We start from the raw sequence: 18,800 nt of genomic DNA on the forward strand, positions 1-18,800 counted from the left end.
TGTCAGTTTTCCCATCGTAAAGTAAGTCAGCTAACGAATGTGGATGTAAGTTATAAAGAACGATTCAAATGTTAAGCTATATTTTTATTTTATACTGTGTTAATGGTTTGCTGAGAGGCATTTAGAGGGAGAAATCTCTCTTTCCAGAAGTCTAAATATCTGTAGGAAAAATTGTTTCCCGTTTAGGAACTCTGTTCAGGATAAAAAAACTGTAATTTTTTTTTTTTTAATTTAGGTTTTTGGGAAATAAGGCAAATCTGATCAGTTTAAAGATTCGGGAGTGGAGGGATTTGTGTTAGGTTTCAGTGCTGCCACTGCCATGCTCTGTGGGCTTCACCCAGCCCCCCGCCCCAGGTGTGAGCCAGTGGGTCGCAATGTCTCTTAGGGTCCATCCGGCTCCGAAGCTCCATAAGTCTGTGGCTTTGTAAGTGTGGTTCAAAGTGAACTCTGTGCTCTGTGCAGGGTGAAGCTGTAAGCAAGTGCTAGGGATCCAGCTCTGCTCTTCTCTCTCTTACATTATGATTCTTCATAGGATTTCATATTTGGGGGAAAAAGTGAAGAATCACTGTTTTAGAACAATCCTTTACAGTAGTGCTTCTCGGCCTTTTGGGGGCTATAAACCCCTAAGAATCTAATAAAAAGCTCCTGGCACTTCCCACCAGAATAAGGCAAATTTTGTCTACATACACATTCGCACGCTGTGTCTGAGGGGGAGGGTGTCATAACCCTCTAGGCCCATCCCAGGAACCACCCTGCCTTGTACCAGCTCTTTCAGCTTCCAGGGAGCTTGTGATTACGGATGTGGCCACCAGATGGTGGTAGAAAATAGGGCCCGGAATGAGGAAGGGAAACAGGTGTCTACGTCAGGCTCTCGCTGTGGAAACTTGCATCCATCTCAGTCCCCAAACCTTCAGCAGCCTTCCTCCCTAGCTCTCTGTGCTCTTTCTCCCCTTCTAGTCCATTCCACACACATAACCAGGCCACCTGCCGTAGGCCTGGAGCACCGAACATCGAGCCTTTAGACAGTAGAGTGCTTGGGGTAGAGGGTGTGGAAGCCGGTGGTCCGCATGAGGTATTCACGTGGTTCTCATTTGTCTTGGGTGCTTTTCATTTGTTTTCTTTGGAATTTCCAACTCTGCTGGATATCTCCACCTGGACTGGTTCACTGAACAAACATTTACTGATACCCCATTTTGCATAGGGGCACTCACGGCACAATGGATACAGAGATGCTGCCTGCCCGGGGGCAGGGCAGAGAGGCAGAGGTGGTGGGTGATACGCATGCACATCATTACAGTTAAATGGGTGAGTGTGCACTGTGCACAGATTTATACTCATCCTCCCTGGGGGAGGGGTAGGGGGTGGTACAGAATGTGAAGGACACTTCTTCAAAGATGTTGCCTTTGAGCGACAATTGGCCAGGCCAAAGGCAAGAGAAGGGAAAAGGTGTACTACTTGGAGGCACAAAGAAGTATAATACAACCTGGCAAGTTAAAGGAACTGCAAGCTGCTCAGGCTGGAGCAAGCGCCTTAGGAGGAAGGGCTGACAGATGTCAATCGTGGAGGGGCCTGGCCAGGGCTGATGGGTCTGGGAGGTCCCCTGAGGGGTTTTAAGGTGAGGGTGGGGTGGGGAAGGCATTGCAGGTATCCTGCAGTAGCCTTAAACATATTCAAGGATGAAGTCACCCTCCACCTCCTGACTCTCCTGTCTTGAGAATGGCACCAGGCATGCAGGCTTGAGAGTTACCCACATTGTGATTTCTCATTCAGTAACCCCACGAGTCCCACTGAATCCACCCCAGTTTGGGTCCTCCTGATTTTTCTGATAAGAAAAGGTCTAAGAACAAGTCTCGCCACCATCTGCCCAGGACCTTTGTGATCCTCTGTATATCCCACTGACATTTACTTTCCTAGCTTCCCAGCTTCAACATTTTCAAAACTGTTTCATTTCCTGCAGGACTAAGCTGCATTCCAATTCCCACTCACCTTTGCAATCTCTTCTCCTTAGCCCCCCTCCCACTCTGGGACCCACTCAGGCCAGCGTTCCCAGTCTGCCCCACACAGCCGAGTCTGTGCTTTGTGCTGTCGTTTGCTCTCTTTGAAAAGTTCTTACTTCAATTTGGCAAGCTCCTACTCCTATTTGTGCTTCAAACTTAGCTCAAATGGCACATCTTTGAAAGCTGTTTCTTACCATCCTCTACCCCGAAGCATAATCAATCACTCTCTCAACTCTGTTCTTGGAGCAGGAAGCAATTGTTATCTGTGTTATGTACTATTGCTACTTGGCTTCTCCAGCAGACTGTGATTTCCTCAAGGAAAGAAACTGTTATTCATTTTCTCCCCCAGCACCTGGATTCGTGCTTGTTACACAGTATTATAAATAACGAATACATGTAACGAATAAATGTTTGTTGAATGAACAACAAATGAATGTATAAACATTTTACAAACAAATGAATACAGAAAAGTGTTGGTGCTGCCACCCCCCTTTCTGAGCTTAGCCTAAACCCTTTGGATCGGCAGATGGAAAACCCCCCCTTCAGCACCCCCCCGCGATGGCCCAGCTGCCTGCTGCCCTGGTATCCTCTCCAGCTCACAGAACTACAGACTCATCCCTAACCACGCCCCACACGATCTCAGCTCCAGCCCTGGGCTTTCATTATTCACCTTTCTCTGGAATGCTTCCTTAGTGCATGAAAATCTAATACATAATGCAAAAGAAGCCTTTTTGCTCCACAAAGGTATACGGGTCCTCTAATTCTCCTTTCAATCACTCCTTCCTCTTTGCTCCCACAGCACTCCGTGCTTTCATCATAACACTCACTCTGCCTCGTGTTAAAGTTGTTCGGGTCTGTCTTTCCACTTCTACCAGACCCCGTGCTCCTAGAAGGCAGGGGACCATATCCTGTGCTCCGGCGTAGTGCCTGAGACGTGGTAGACAATATCAATGCACGTGGAGAGGGACTCAGTGTTACTTCAAAAATCAGGCGGAAGGAGTTGAACAAGAGAAATAAACTTGCCTTAAGTTCCAGACTCAGATGGCAGTAGAACTGGTTCTAACACCTCGGTCTCTGGATACCCTGCTCAAAGCTCACGCTGTTCCATGCGCTCCATTTGGGCAAGAATCGGAGGTGGCGGGGGGAACTCTGTGTATTGGGAAATTCGGTGGCCTTTACTACCTTCATGTGAACCTTTCCTGAGGACTATGTCACCATGATGTGCTGATGTGCTTTCCTGGGATGGATGGATACCTGGAAGCAGGGGATCTGGAGGGAGGCTTCTCTTCCAGGGCTGTGGGCTGACAGAGGCCTCATTAAATGGGCATTAAATGGGGCTGTGCCAGACACATCTCGTGTGACGTACCTTTTAATCTTCCTAACAGTTCTGAGAGAGAGGTATTGCCCTCACATGCCAGATGAGGAAGACAGTAAATGGTGGAGTTGGTAGAGGAAGATACATTTGAAGGCAAATGTGTAGGGGAGCCTTTGGGGGGCAGAGAGCAGTTTGGGAGAAAACCCCCCCTCAAGCCAGGAGCCCAGGGCCTTTCCTTGTCTGCGGCTGCAGCTCCCGGGGCTGTGGGTGGGTGGGACTATCACACCACCTCAGGCCCACGCTTTGGTCTTATTATCAACCCCAAACCTCGCCCTTGGCTTTGAGGAATGGTTTCCTAGTTTTCCCCGGCATTTTATTTTACACTTGTTCTTTTGCATATTTTCACATCATTGTATGTACCACCCTACACCACGATTTCACTCTTTTCCACCCTACTGGATAGATTCCCAGTACCTCAGTGAGGAAGGGCCTGGTTTGATTTTTAATGGGTACGTTCCTATTTAAGGAAACCGTATAAATGCTTGGAAGTAAATTAACCATAATTTAGAGCTCCATAGCTATCCCTGGTGATCTGAAGAGGCCATTTGGACCATTCTTCTGCATCTGACCCATCCCAAATGGATCCTTCCTGTGAGGGAAGAAAATTCACGAAGTTCTGTTTTACAGTCTCTAAGAGGTGAGGTGATCTTTGCATCTCTAACCCTTCTGGCTGCAATTTGAGTCCGCCTTCCCTCTGTGGTTATAGAGCAAATCTGTATAGGTGAAACTAAATGAAACTGAAAGTTGTATATACTGGGTTTGGTCAGTCAAAGCCACTGGAGGAATGAGTCAAAGAAGCCTTAGAAATGATTCATCATGGGTGTTCTCCACTGACGTTTCTGAGATTACTTTTCACCCCACATCTTTCTGTAGAACATTGCTGCAGTCAATGATGCCGCATCCGGGCATCTCAGCACTTGAAATTTCACTTCCCTCAACCCTCACCAGAATTATGGCTTTCCACAGCACGTGACTCACCACTGTGTGTCACCTGTTACAGGTGTAACAACCTCCTTGAAATAAGAAGACTGGTTCCAATCTGGAATGAGGCCCTCAGGACTGGAGGAATCCAGTGGAACTATCAATCCAGTGGAACTAATCCATCTTCGGAAATAAAAAGGGCTTTGCTTGTTTTCATGGTGTCAGTTCAAAACTCCTTCCATTGGAAATAGTTACTATTCTCTGTTTTAACTAAAATATAGCTAATATACAATATTATACTAGTTTCAGGTGTACACAACAGTTACTCAACATTGAAATACCTAAAGAAGCAATCACCATGATAAGTCCAGCAACTGTCTGACACAGTTCCATGCTGTCCCAATATTATTGACCATATCTCCTATGCTGTGCATTACATTCCCATGACTTATTTGTTTTATACCTGGAAATTTTAACCTTTTATTCCCCTTCACCTGTTCCCCTCCTTTTTTAATTTTTCAATTACAGCTTACATTCAATATTACTTTATATTAATTTCAGGTGCACAGTAAAATGGTTAGACATTTATATAATTTAAGAATTGATCCCCCTGGCAAGTCTAGTACCCACCTGGCACTATACACAGTTATTACCATATTGCTGACTACATTCCCTCTGCTGTACTTTACATCCTTATAACTATTTTGTAACCAGTTTGTATTTCTTAATCCCTTTACTTTATTCACCCTACTCCCCAAGCCCCCTCCCATCTATCACCCCAATAAATCTAGTCCCCATCTGATACCATATGTAGTTATCACAATATTACTGACTATAATCCTTATGCTATACCCTACATCCCCATGACTACTTTGTAACAACCAATTTGTACTTCTTAATCCCTTCCCTTTCTTCACCTATTCCCAACCCCCCTCCTGTCTGGCAACCATCAAAATGTTCTCTGTATCTATGAGTTTGCTTCTGTTTTATTTGTTTATTTTATTCTTTACTTTCCACATAAGCTAAATCACATTGCATCTGTCTTTTGCTGTCTGACATAACTCCACTCAGCACAATACACTTCAGGCCCATCCATGCTGCCACTGATGGTGAGAACCCATTCCCTTCCCTGGCTGAGCAACATTCCATTATATGCTACTTTATCTTCTGATTTGATCCTCTGCTTCATCTTTTATATACATATATGTATACATATATATGTATATATGTATATATATACACATACACACACACACACACACACACACGACACCTCCTCTTTATCCACTCTTCCATCGACAGACACCCAGGCAGCCTCCACATCTTGGCCACTGTAAACACTGCTGCAATGAACATATGGGTGCACACGTCCCCTGGAAGTAGAATTTTGGATCTCTCTGGATAAATACCCAGAAGTGAGGTTACTAGGTCCTTCTTTGTCACTTGTTATAGCCTTTGTTTGAAAGTCTATATTGTCTGGTATAAGTATTGCTACCTCAGCTTTTTGTTCGTTTGCTTGTTTCCATTTTCATGAAATATTTTTTTCCCAGTTCTTTACTTTCAGTCTGTGTGTGCCTTTCGATCTGCAATAAATCTCTTGTAGGCAGCATATGGTAAGGGTCTTGTTTTCCTATCCATTCAGCCACCCTATCTTTTGACTGGAGCATTTAATTCCTTCACATGTAAAGTAACTGTTGACAGATATGTGGTTATTGCCATTTTATTATTTATATTTTTTATCCTTTTTTTTCATGTTAAAGAATTTCCTCTAACATTCCTTGTAACTCTGGTTTGGTGCTGATGAACTCCTTTGGCTTTTTCTTGTCTGGGAAGCTCTTTATCTGTCCTTCGATTCTAAATGACAGCTTTGCTGGGTAGAGTAATCTTGGTTGCAGGTCCTTGCTTTTCATCAATTTCAATATTTTGAGCCAATCTCTTCTGGCCTGTAAAGTTTCTTTTGAGAAATCAGCTGATAGTCTTATGGGAGCTCCCTTGTAGGTAACTAACTGCTTTTCTCTTGCTGAGTTTAGGATTCTTTCTTTAACTTTTGGCATTTTAATTATGATGTGTCTTACTGTGGGCCTCTTTGGGTTCATCTTGTTTGGGACTCTCTGTGTTTTCTAGGCTTGCATGTCTATTTCCTTTGCGAGGATGGGGAAGTTTTCCGTCATTATTTCTTCAAATAGGTTTCAATTCTTTGCTGTTTCTCTTCTCCTTCTGGTACCCCTATGATGCTGTTGGTGTGCTTGATCTTGTCCCAGAGACCCCTTAAACTCTCCTCATTTTTTGGATTATTTTTTCTTTCTACTCTTCTGATTAGGTGTTTTCTGCTACTTTATCTTATGATTCGATCCTTTCATTTAATCTACTGTTGATTCCCTCTAATGTACTCTTTATTTCAGTTATTGTATTCTTTATTTCTGACTGGTTTATGTTTTCTATCTCTGTTTGTATGTTTCTTATCTCTTTGTTGAAGTTCCCTGTGAGATCATTGAGCATCCTTATAACCAATGTTTTGAACTCTGTGTCTGGTAGACTGCTTGTCTCCATTTTGTGTAGTTCTTTTTCTGGAGCTTTGTTCAGTTCTTTTATTTGGGACATGTTTCTTTGTCTCCATATATGGCTGCCTTGCTCTGTTTGTTTCTATGTATTAAATAGGGCTGCTATGTCTCCTGGTCTTAGCAGAGTGGTCTTGTGTAGTAGGTGTGCTGTGGGCCCAGTGGTGCAGTCTCCCTGATCACTAGAGCCAGGTGCTCCAGGTGTGTCCCTTGTGTGGGTTGTGTGTGCCCTCCTGTTGTAGCTGAGCCTTGGTTGCTGTTTGCATGTCAGTGGGAGGGACTGACCCTTGGGCTGATTAATTGCGAGGACTGGCTGTGACTACCGTGGAGGAGCTGTTGTGCAGGGGCTCACCCTATAGAGCAGGATTTTTTTCAGCAGGGCTCTGGTGCCTGCCCCGTCTGCCATTTGGGTGTGCTGTCCTTGGAGGTGGCTGGGTGATGCCCCGGCTTAGTCAGAAGCTGGCCACTGGGTGTGTCAGCCCTGAGGCCTCCTGGGAGGGGACCCACTGCAGGCCAAGTTCAGCCCTGTCCAGGGCCACCTGGAAGGAGCCACAAAGCAATCTACAGATAATCACTGACCATGCTATGCTTGGAGTTCCGTTGGGAGGCCAAGTTGCAAACCAAGGCTGGTTGTTGCTAGTGCTGGGCCTAGGGTTTCTCAGTCAGAGGGGAGGGCAAACAAATGGTGTTAGCCAGCTTGATACTCAGATATGGCCTCTGCCTGCCTCTGTGTGCCATGAAAAGGGAGGGCTCAACACAGAAACAATGGCTTCCACCAGCTCCTCCCTTGGGAGAAAGCTGTTCCTCTAGCCCTCGCCCTGAAGCAATTCTTCCTCATATGTCCCTAGTACCTTTTGAGCTGCTGCCCCAGTGTTGGAGCTGAGAGAGAGTAGGTTCATCAGTGAGTAAGTCCTTGCATGGGCCCTTTAAGAGGAGCTCCCGGAACTGCAGCCATCCTCATCTCACTTAGCCACAATCTCCGCTGGTTTTCACAGCCAGAAGTTAGACGTCTCTCCCTGGCACTGAAACCCTGGGCTGGGGAGTCTGGTGAGTCACTAGGACCTCTCGCTCCTTTGGGGGAAGCTCTGTAGCCAATATACTCCTTCTGATTTTTAATGGTCACACATAGGTGTGGGACCAGTCTGTTCCGTGTCTCTGCCCCTGCTACAAGTCTTGAGTGGAGGATATGCAGGCTTCTTCTGCATGTCCTTACTTGTAGGGTTTCGATTCAGCTAGACTTCAGGTTATTCTCTATGATGGTTCTGTAGTTTAGTTGTAATTTTGATGTGGTCATAAGAAGAGAACACAGTGTCTACCTACTCTGCCACCTTGACTGGAAATGGGGTCTCTTCCTTTAAGAGTCAAATCTTTCCTGGTTTCTTCCTGCTTTTTGATTGCTTTTCAGTGCTTTCAAACGGTTTTTTTTTAATGTTTTGTCCAGAGTTTATAATCGTAACAGTATGTTTAGTATCATGCAAGCGAATCCACTACTACCAGAAACTATATCGTCTTTCCAGACTGAACAATGCTTCCTTCCCACCCTCCATCCCCCTTTGGGATTCTGCAAATAATAATTTAACTTATTTTTTCCAAAAATTTCCCTGAGATCCTGCTCATTTCCCTCTTGTTCGAACACCTACACAAGTGAAAACAAAGATAGAAGAAAGCAGTTTAGTCAAGGTCCCACAATAAACGTGCTTCCCAGCTGTAGATAAGTTGTATTTCCTCTATTATGTTATCTCTCCACAATATGGATTTGTTTAAATATTTATTATGTACCTACTAGGTGTCCTGGATCTTCAAAGAGCAGTAACGCATTAATATAAAAATCCATAATATGAGACAGAAAGTTCCAGGTGATGTGAGAGAGATAATAAAAAAACACTATGGGAATTCACAGAAGAAATGAATTCCAGCTAGGAAGACTAAGAGAAGTTTTACAGAGGAGGTGGGGGTGCAGAGAGTGGGCACTAACTTCTAATTCAAGCAGAGACATTTATATATTTGTTCTCTGTAGCTTTAGCAGTTATCATGGGACTGGAGGTGGTAGCAGTTGTTAACATTACATAAGGTCTTCTACTTAAAGTGTGAACTGCAGACAATCTAAACACGCATCATCTGCAGTTTAGCAGAAAGGTAGGATCTCGGGACCCACCCCAGACCTACTCAATCAGAATCAGCATTTCAACAAGGTATGCGAGTATCTCATAGGCACATTAAAGTCTGACAGGCATTAATATGAAGCACTTTGTCTTTCACCTGAACTAGGATTCTAAGAATTCACACACATTCTCCACTCCCGGGCAATCATCTTTGTAGAAGGGGATGGTGCATAGGACAACTGGTAATACAATATGTTCTAGGTTAACTAAGGGACCGAAGATCACAAGGAAAGTGGCAGAACCTGACTTTGAACCCGTATTTGAATGACTCCAAAGACTAATATGCTTTTCCTTATAACACACTGCCTCTCTCTGGTCTGTGAGTCAGAAGGATCAGGTGCTCTTCATGGTTCTGCCACTAACTAGTTCAGTGTCTTGGCCAATGCATTCTACCTTTTTAGAACTCAGTTCTTCATGTATAAGTTGATGCAGGCTGAACTAGTGAAAGTCCACAATGAATTAGACAGCTTCAGGAAAATGGGTATTTGAGGTATCCAAGGTATCAATAAAATTGAGTGCTGGGAGCCTCTGATGGGTGATGTAAATGACTCAGAAAACCAGAACCAGTGTAGCACAGTGTAGACAAGAGTACAGGACCAGAAATGAGAAGACCTGGGTTCCAGTCCTACCTCTGTCGTTTATTAGCTGTGAGCCTCAGTTTCTTCATCTATGAAACAGATGAGATAAATGATCTTTACTGGCTATTAGTGTGTTTGACTGGCTCAAGTGAGATTATGCATGACAATATTCTGTGAAGTGATATATTGATACAGCCAGTCCTCTGTCTTAATTTTCATAACACAAATTAGATATTTCTAAATTAATTAATTAAGGAACATGATTTATAATCTGCTGGCGATGGTAGCAATTGGGAACTAGCTCTGGCCCAGCCCATCAGCTCTGTGCTTTTGTTTATCCTAACAATGGAAATAAAAGGTAATATTAATAACAACATGCACAGCGTCTGCACCTGGAGAGAGCTGGTGGCGTTAGAAAAACAAAGACCAGGACAAATACCATATGATCTAACTTATATGTGGAATCTAAAGAAAAGAATAAATGAATGAACTAATCAGAAAAAAAAAAAAAGAAAAAGGAAAAAAGAAAAACAAAGACCATTATCCTAGGGCATGGAGTCCTAGCACTAAGACTTTCAGCGATGATGCAATGTTTCATATCTGTATTATCCAGCATGGTAGCCGCTCGCCACGTGCGGCACTGAGCCCTGGAAATGTGGCGAGTGCAACCAATGAACTTAATTTTAAATCGTACTGAATTTTAATGAACTCGAATTCAAATAGCCACGTGTGGACAGCGGGTACTGTGCGGAATGGCGCAGTTCTACAGCAAATGTGGGAGGCGGATTTGTTCATTAATGTTAACGTTTTGTAACTGTACTCTTGAGGCCAACAAGTAAACTGACTGATCTTTTTTTCAGTTCTGAAACTGTAGCTCCAAATGCCTGTTCTCCCAAATTAAACAAACAAACAAAAATTTATAGTGTGATTTTGAATAAGGGGAGGTCTCTCTGGAATCCAGTCATCACTATATAGCAACACAGATGCCACCAATAAAATGTGATGGTTACCTGAACAACAGCAACAATAAATGATGTTTTGTTTTATAAATATATATTTACTCACCCTGATATGATATAAGATTTAACATTTTACCTGCTTGTCTTTAAAATGAAAAAACAGAGACTGAAAAGTATGAGGCCCTGTGACGGGTCGCGCGCCCAGCTACTGCTCCGTCTCCTACCTGGCGTTTTCTGCTCTCCGGCTGATGCACTGGTGCAAGTAGAGATACTCCTGAGGTGCGCTGGTGGACAAGGGGGGCTGCATGTGGTTCAACATGGGGGCTTCGAACGTGAACAGGGTGGGCTGGCTGGAGTGCGATGGGGCTGAGGATTTGCGTTCTCGAAGAAGGTGCTGGCTGGAGCTGCTGAGCTCTGCTGGAGAGGAGCGGGGGCCGTGACTGGCTGAGGAAATGTTTCTCAGGGAGTCTGTGAAAAGGAGAAAGCGCTCTGTGAATGAAAAAGGAAAGGAAGGTGCCCTTGTCCCAACGTGGGTTGTCAGAGGAAGAACAAATATCAGGAGCAGAGGCAACGATCCAGCAGCTGCCTCCTCCCTCTCTCACGGACCTGCTCCCTCTCTCCCCTGCCTGAAAGGAGGGTTGTGGCCTCCCGGCCATCTTGGTGAAAAGGAAATGCTCTGTACCTCGGTATTGTTCCTGGAGTCAGCTGGAGGCCGCTCCCTGTCACAACCCCAGCAGCATCTGCCCCACTCCCAGGAGGTGTGGCTACCTGTGGTCCAGGAGTACGACTCTGGCCCTGAGGAAAGGCCAGCCTCTGGCGCAGTGACTACCGCTGCCTTCCTTCTCTTTGGTGGCTCCTGCTGTCATCACCTCCTTCCAAACTAAGGCTGGCTTTGTTAAACGAAGCTTTGCTTCCCGCAGGCTCATTAATTGAGGCCCTTGGATGGTGCCTTATTGTATTAATGATAAAAGCACAAGTGCATTTGGAGCTGTTTCTTAAGACTGGTTCCAGCTCCTCCTGCCTGCCCTTCCAAGTCCGCTGTGGACAAGAGTGCTCCCCATTTCCCAACTCTTGTACCCACCACTCTCTATTGGTCTTTTTTTTTTTCTCTTAACGCTAATCTTAAGTTCTTGTCTGTGATGTCAGAAAGGAAGCGAGGTATTGAAGTCAGATAATAGCTTAGAGTGCTACACCCCAAGCCAATGGCATTATTCATTTGGCCAGCTCCCTAAGCTTGGTTCAGATTCTTAGCATAACATGCAAGGCCTTGCACAGTCTGACCTATTTCCTGCTTTTCTCCTCCCATACCCAAGGCATATGGAAGCTTCATCAGTCCTTGTACACAGCCCCTTTTATGATTCTTTGTTCTGGCTGATGCTGTTCCTTCCAACTCAATTTCACTTCTACTTTTCTGGCACTCATCTGCAGACTTGAAGACCCTACATGGATATCAAATTCTCTCTGAAACCTTCCTGGACTCCGTCATTTCTCTGGGTGTCAACAGCACTTGGCCTGTGCTTCATTACATCCACTGTCACTGTGCTTCCTTGGCTAGCGCATGAGTTTCTAAGAACGGTGACTGATGTCATTACCTCTCCAGTCTCCGCAGTCACCTAATAAAGAACAGGTACATTGGAAGTTCTCAGTCTGTGCTTGCAGAATAAGCAAACACATTCATTCAGCATGTAATAATTCCAATAGTGAAATTTCTTGTACAAAAGCAATAAAGGTTAAAAGGTGTAATTTCTGGCGATGGGATAACCAGTAGGGGATAATGTGTTAGTGGTGGTGACGATGGCTGTCTAGGGTTATTCAGATCATTTCAGAGGGGACACAGTTCTGTTCCCACTCCCTGTTATCTGACCTATTTCAATCTGTACCATTCGCAAGGCCCCAGGCAGGATCACCAACTCATTAAAGCTCCACAGCATTAATTACTCTCCAGTCTCTTCTGAAGCTGGGCAGCCAGCGTCTGCCAGTGCACAACACAAAAAGCCAGGGGCCTCTGGGGAAAAACGTTCCACTGACAGCTGTGTTGACCTCCAAAATGAATTCCCATTACAGGTCTCAGAGTGAACTGGACATGTGTTAACAGAATCAATGGCTTCATTACTCCATTAGGTTTGCAAAGTGAACTTTCTAATGGCAGAGGAGAGCAGGCTTATGCTAGGGGACGCAGTAGCCATGGCACCAGGGATGAACACAAGCTGCTGCCTGAGATGACACAGGGAAGGTGCAAAGAGAAAGCGTCTGGGGCAATTCTACATTCGCCGTGGCCCTCCGCCCACCTCTTCAATGAGCCTCTTCATTCGTCAGGATTCTGCCCCCACCTTGCCATAGCCTCACTCTCATTTAGAAGAATCTCCCGGGGTATCCTGTCCACTCTCACAGCTCCAGGTACCACCTCTGTCATGACAACTCTCAAGTCTTAATGTATAACTCAGTTCCCTCTCCAGGGCTCCCTTCACTTCTGGGCATCTCCATTCAGATGTTCCCCAAGCAGGTCAAGCTCAACGATCGAAACGGAAATTCTCAAGCTCTCCCCATGTTCTCTACCTCAGTGAGGTGCGTCAACATCACCATCTAACTCTCCAAGCCAGAAACCTGTGCGTTATCTACGACTCTGCCCTGTTCAACAACCACCTCCTGCCATTATGTCACTGCCCTGCTTAAAATTCTTCGGTGGATCTCTATTTATCCTCAAGATGACTTACAAAGCTCTCTCTCCTTTAAAAACCGTGTCCCTGCTTATTTCTTCAACCTTGTTTCTCATCAGTACCTCCTTACATTTCAAAGAGAATTTCAGGAAAAGTACCAACTTCTCTCTCATCAGTCCATACGTGAGACTGTAAACTCAGCAAGGGCAGAGATTCTGTCTCTTTTGTAACACTTCATCCCTAACATCGAACACGTTGATTAAATAAATGAAGTACATAGCGTAATAAGTCTTACTCCCTCAGGAACAGTCACTGACTCCCCACTGTCCCGGTTTCCCCAGTGTGACAAGGCATTTTGTCACAATCGACTTATCCTGCCTTGTCAGCCAGTACGTCCTTCATGCTCCCTATGCTGAATGCTTGTACTGCGGGTCTGTATAAAAGAGTGACCCGTCCTCACCTCTGGGGCCCTTCTCCTCCGGCTTAGGCTATGGAATCAAATCTGTGACACAGTCTATGGACTTGCAGACCTGGAGAAGTCACTTCGCCTCCGTGAGTCTTGGCTTCCTGATTTGCAAATTGACACAGGGTGGTTGTAAGGATGAAATGAATTAAGGGTCCGGAAAACTATGCATATTGTAAGTACTTAAAATGAGTTCTAGTCACTTCTGTATCCCTGGTGCCTAAAACGGTTTCAGTACACAGTGGGTATTCAATACGTATCTGCTGAATAAATAAAAGAATTTTCCCTGGCACAAAAATCCAAATAGGCTTGTTTGTTGTGGTCAAAGCCAGGGAGGTTTTAAGGTCAGCGAATAAGATGAGGTAGGATGAGTTGGGCCCACAGACGCTTGGAATTCCCTCTGACTAGCGTGAAGCCATGTCTATGAAACAGTCAGCTTCACAATGGTTTGCAGCCCCAGAAAAATTCTTTTGAAGCTGTTTCGGCACTACACTTGGCCAGAATTCTACTTCTGCTTACGACTTTAAAAGATTTCTACCTGAATTTATGTGATTATTCCTTGGTGCCTATACTGGGTTGAAAAGTGTCCCCCTAAACTCATGTCTACCTGGAATCTCAGAATGTGACCTTATTTGAAAATAGGGTCTTTGTGGATGTAATTAGTTAAGATGAGGCCCTAATGGAGTAGGGTGGGCCTTAATCCAATGACTAGTGTCCTTATAAGAATAGAAAACGGACACAGGGACACACAGGAAGAATGCCATGTAATGACAGAGGCAGAGACTGGATAAACAAAATGCAATGTAGCCATGGAGTGGAATACAGCCATAGAGATGAATGAAATACCGACTCTGCTACAACATGCATGAATCTTCAAAACACTCTGCTAAGTGAAACAAGCCAGTGATAAAAGACTGAAGACTGTATGATTTTATGTACGTGAAATATCTAGATTAGGCAAATCCATAAAGATAGAAAGTAGACTAGTGCTTGCCTGGGGCGTGGGGGAGTGGGAGTGGACGGGGACTGCTAATTGAGTACAATGCTTCTTTTTGGGCTGATGAAAACTTTCTAAAATCAGATTGTAGTGATGGTTGTACAACCCCGTGAATATATTAAACCAGTGAAATGTATACTTTCAATGAGTGAATTTCATGGTATGGGAAATTATCTCAGTAAATTTATAAACACACACACACAGTTTGGCAGTTCCTCAAAAAATTAAATATAGAGTTACCATGTGACCCAGCAATTCTATTCTTAGGTATGAGGTGTGATAAAAAACTACAGTGAATGTTTAAATTAAAAAAAAATATATTACAATAAAAGACACGTTGCCATTAACCCCCTCAAAATGTCCCCCTTGCTTCGAACACTTATCCCATCGTCTTGCCACTTTCTGAAACAGTTCTGGAAGTCCTCTTTCATGTCATTAGTTGTGTTGTCATGGCTGCCTCGACACCTTGAATCAATTCAATATGCTTACCTTTCATGGTCATTTTGACTTTGGAGAAGAGCCAGAAGTCGCAAGGTGCCAGATCCGGTGAATAAGGTGGATGAGGACACACTGTAATGTTTTTATTTGACAGACATTGCCATACATAAGTGATGTGTGACATGGAGCACTGCTATGATGGAGGATGAAACAAAGACACTCACGAAGGAGGACTTCCAGAACTGCTTCAGAAAGTGGCAAGAACGATGGGGTAAGTGTGTTCAAAGAGGGGGAGTAATTTGAGGGGGATTAATGGTGATGTGTCTTTTACTGTAATAAATTTTTTAAATATATTTTTTATTGGTGAATATTGGGGAACAGTGTGTTTCTCCAGGGCCCATCAACTCCAAGTCATTGTCCCCCAATCTCATTGTGAAAGGGAGCAGCTCAGCCCCAACTCCAGTCGCCGTTTTCAAGCTTTCGTTGGAGGGGGCACAACCTACCATCTCATGTGGAAATAGAACTGGCAAAGCTCGCGCTCTAACTAACTGAGCCACCCGGCCGCCCCAATACATTTTTTTTTTAATTTAAACATTCACCATATCTTCTGATCACACCTCCTAGTTATAAACCGAGGCAAAATGAAAACATATGTCCACACAAAAATTTGTACACTAATGTTCATAAAAGCATTATTCATAATAGCCCCAAGTGGAAACCCAAATGCCTACAAACTGATCAATAAATAAACAAAATGTGGCATATCTGTACAATGGAATATTATTCAGCAATAAAAAGAATAAAGTATGAACACACGTTATAACATGTGAACCTTGAAAACACTATGCTGATTAAAAAGCAGCTAGATTTCATTTATATGAAATGTCTAGAATTGGTAAATACTTACAGACAAAAAAGTAGATTAGTGATTGTCTAGGGTTGGCAATGGGAGGTGATTGGTAATGGGTATGAGATTTCTTTTGGGGATAAAAACGTTCCAAAATTAGGTTGTGGTAGTGGTTGCACAACCCTGTGGATAATTAAAAAACACTGACTTGTACACTTTAAATGGGTGATATATGGTATGTGGATTTAAAAACCACACACACACACGCACATTAGGCAGATGCCAGAGATTGACATTAAAGACAATTTGTATGCTCTGAGAAAACTGAACACTCAGTAAATACCAGGTCCTTACTAAAGTACTGAGTAAGAGACAGTCTCCCTCTCCTATCTTCGGTTCCCTGTACTTCCTCCAACCCCACTGTTCAGGGCTTCACCCCATAATCATAGCAAGGCAATGGGAATTTCAGCAAAACAAAATAGTAAGAATGCATGGTTTGGGGTCCAAGATGGAAGCAGTTTGAAATGCCACCTCTCAGTGATGGGACCTCACGCACATGACAGGAGTCAGAGATGGGGACCCAGCTCCAGCTGCCGTTCACTGGCTGCGAGGTGGCAGACAGGTCTCTCTCCGAGCTCCTCCGGTTCCACACCCATCAAGCTGAGAGGGTAAGGTCTGGCCTGCCTATCTCACTGGGCTGTCATAAAAGATGAGATACGGGTGTGAAAACACTGCATAAACTACTCAAAGGGTTTGTTTTTGCTGTGTGGGTACCTCTGGAGGGAAGGACAGAATGGTACAGAGAGAGGGAAACATTGCATTATATGTGGCTGGGCTGTTTTGGGAGGTGGCTGCAATGATGTGTCTTAGGTCATCAGGAAGGGCAGTTGTACAGCAAGAAGAAAATGGATGTTTCCAGACTCCTGGCCTGGGCTTCTATCTCCAAGTCTAGACTAAAGATAATGCCAGAAATGCCGGAGTCAATTTGTTTTCTTTTAAACAGGGTTTTATTTTTTCCTCTTCTTCCTGGCTTCTTTTTAGGGCCCTACAAAATCACTCCCCTTCCTTTCCACAATCACCCCTGGGAAGCCTGCCCAGCATACAAACACTCCTCCCACCTTCTTGCAAAACTCTAGAACAGGAAAGTGCTGAAGGATTTCAGTCGAGGAGCCCAGCCCAGCCCAGCCCAGCCATCACTGGCTAGTGATAACAGGAGCAGGAAAGGGGTGGTTGGCTGGACTTTCTGGAAAAGATGACTGGCCAAATAATGACTGGTTCTCTTATCTCAGTGCCCTTTTTATCTTTATCCTTTCCCCCCAAATCCCCACCCCAAGCCTCAGTGGGTCTCAGAACCCATAAAGTGGGAGATGACAGCACATGCTGGAGCCAGGATGGATTCAAAGCCTGGCTCTGCTAACTCCTAGTTCGGTTAGGAGTTACATAAACCTCTTTGATCCTAAGTTTTTCAACAGGGAGAATACAAACTTTGTAGGGCTGCTGCGAGGACTGGAGATCATTTACATAAAGCATTTAGCATCGCACCCCACCATTCTTCCTGCTATTCCTGGAGTACACACGGAAGTGGTTGAGGCCTTGAAACTGGCCAAGAGGAATGGAGATTCTCTCCGAGGCAGCACGAGTGCTTGGAAGGTAACTGTTGTCCCAGTTTTAGTCACAGCTATAGCCTGTTATGGGTGTTATATGAAGAATGAATGAGAACAAAAAGAACAATATTGACTATGAGAATCACAGTGGCCATTTACTAAGCACCCACGGTGTGTCTCTACCCCATGAGATAGGTATTATTACCTCCATTCATTTATTTATTTTTGCACGAGGAAAGTGAAGCTCAAAGAAAAGAACAGAAATCAAAGCTCAGAGAAGTTAATAATGAGCTCGGGGGTCACACAGCTAGCCAAGTGGCAGAGCCTAGATCTGAAACAGATCTCACTATCTTTAAAGTCAATTCTTTTCACCCATGTGTAGAGAAAAGCATTCCCACGAGATCCCTAGGACGTGAATGGTATTAGCCTTCGGGAAAGCAGAGTCAAATAACAGAATGAGGGTCTAGGCCTTGTTCTGCTGCCCACTGGCCGAGTGACCGTGGGCATGCCATTCCCCCTTCCTGGGCCTCGTTCTCTGTTTATAAAAGGAGGAACTCGGATTAGAGCAGGGATACCCATCAAAGCCATCTTTGGGAAACGTAAGAGAGCTGTTCCACATGAAACATACACACTGTGTCGTGTTTACCCAGAGATTCAGATTAAGATCCACTGGTGTGGTTTGTAACAATCTCTGTCTCTTAATTCCAAGGAAGAGGTAGAAGGGTTAGGGTCAACTGAAAAATCAAGGGCAAAGCAAGCTCTGCAAGCCAAGTGAAAGAACAAATTCTTCCAAAAATCTTTTTTTGTATCATCAAAATTTGCAATTGGAAACCGTCCATGTTCCCACCGGCCCTTCGAATCATCTGACTACGGCCAACTCCACAGGAACAACGTGTAACAGAAAGGGCACTGCTATCGGATTGCAAACATGGGAGTCCAGGTTCTGAAACTGTGTTACCCCAGGGCCTTGGGCAAAGCTTTTCTCTACTGCACCTCATTTCCATGCTGTGAAATGCCAAAGAGAACACCCATCTCACAGGGTGCTTTTGAGGAGTTGATGAGATGAAACATGGGTAAACGGTCATTATGAAGAAATACTCAATAAATGGTTGTTGGCTTGACACTGTTCATTCTACAGTTTATTTCTAGAAGTGGAATGGTGTAAAATTCTAAAGGTTCTAGTGGGGAGAAGAGGATTGATGAAATAATATTTAAAACAGTATAGATACAGGATTCTATGGGGT

The 18,800-nt window shown here is 44.3% G+C and overlaps 1 protein-coding gene across 1 annotated transcript in view; it reads right to left on the reverse strand.

Moving 5' to 3' along the window:
- GAB2 (GRB2 associated binding protein 2) overlaps positions 1 to 18,800 on the reverse strand; it is a 182,019-nt gene that overhangs the window by 10,238 nt on the left and 152,981 nt on the right. The window contains exon 3 of the mRNA XM_081064080.1: positions 10,775 to 11,018. Within this exon, the coding sequence (XP_080920206.1) occupies positions 10,775 to 11,018 (244 nt within the window). The remainder of the gene's footprint in view (positions 1 to 10,774; positions 11,019 to 18,800) is intronic.

This window comes from Rhinolophus hipposideros (genome assembly GCF_964194185.1).
Source record: "Rhinolophus hipposideros genome assembly, chromosome: 10".
Lineage (NCBI taxonomy): Eukaryota > Metazoa > Chordata > Mammalia > Chiroptera > Rhinolophidae > Rhinolophus > Rhinolophus hipposideros.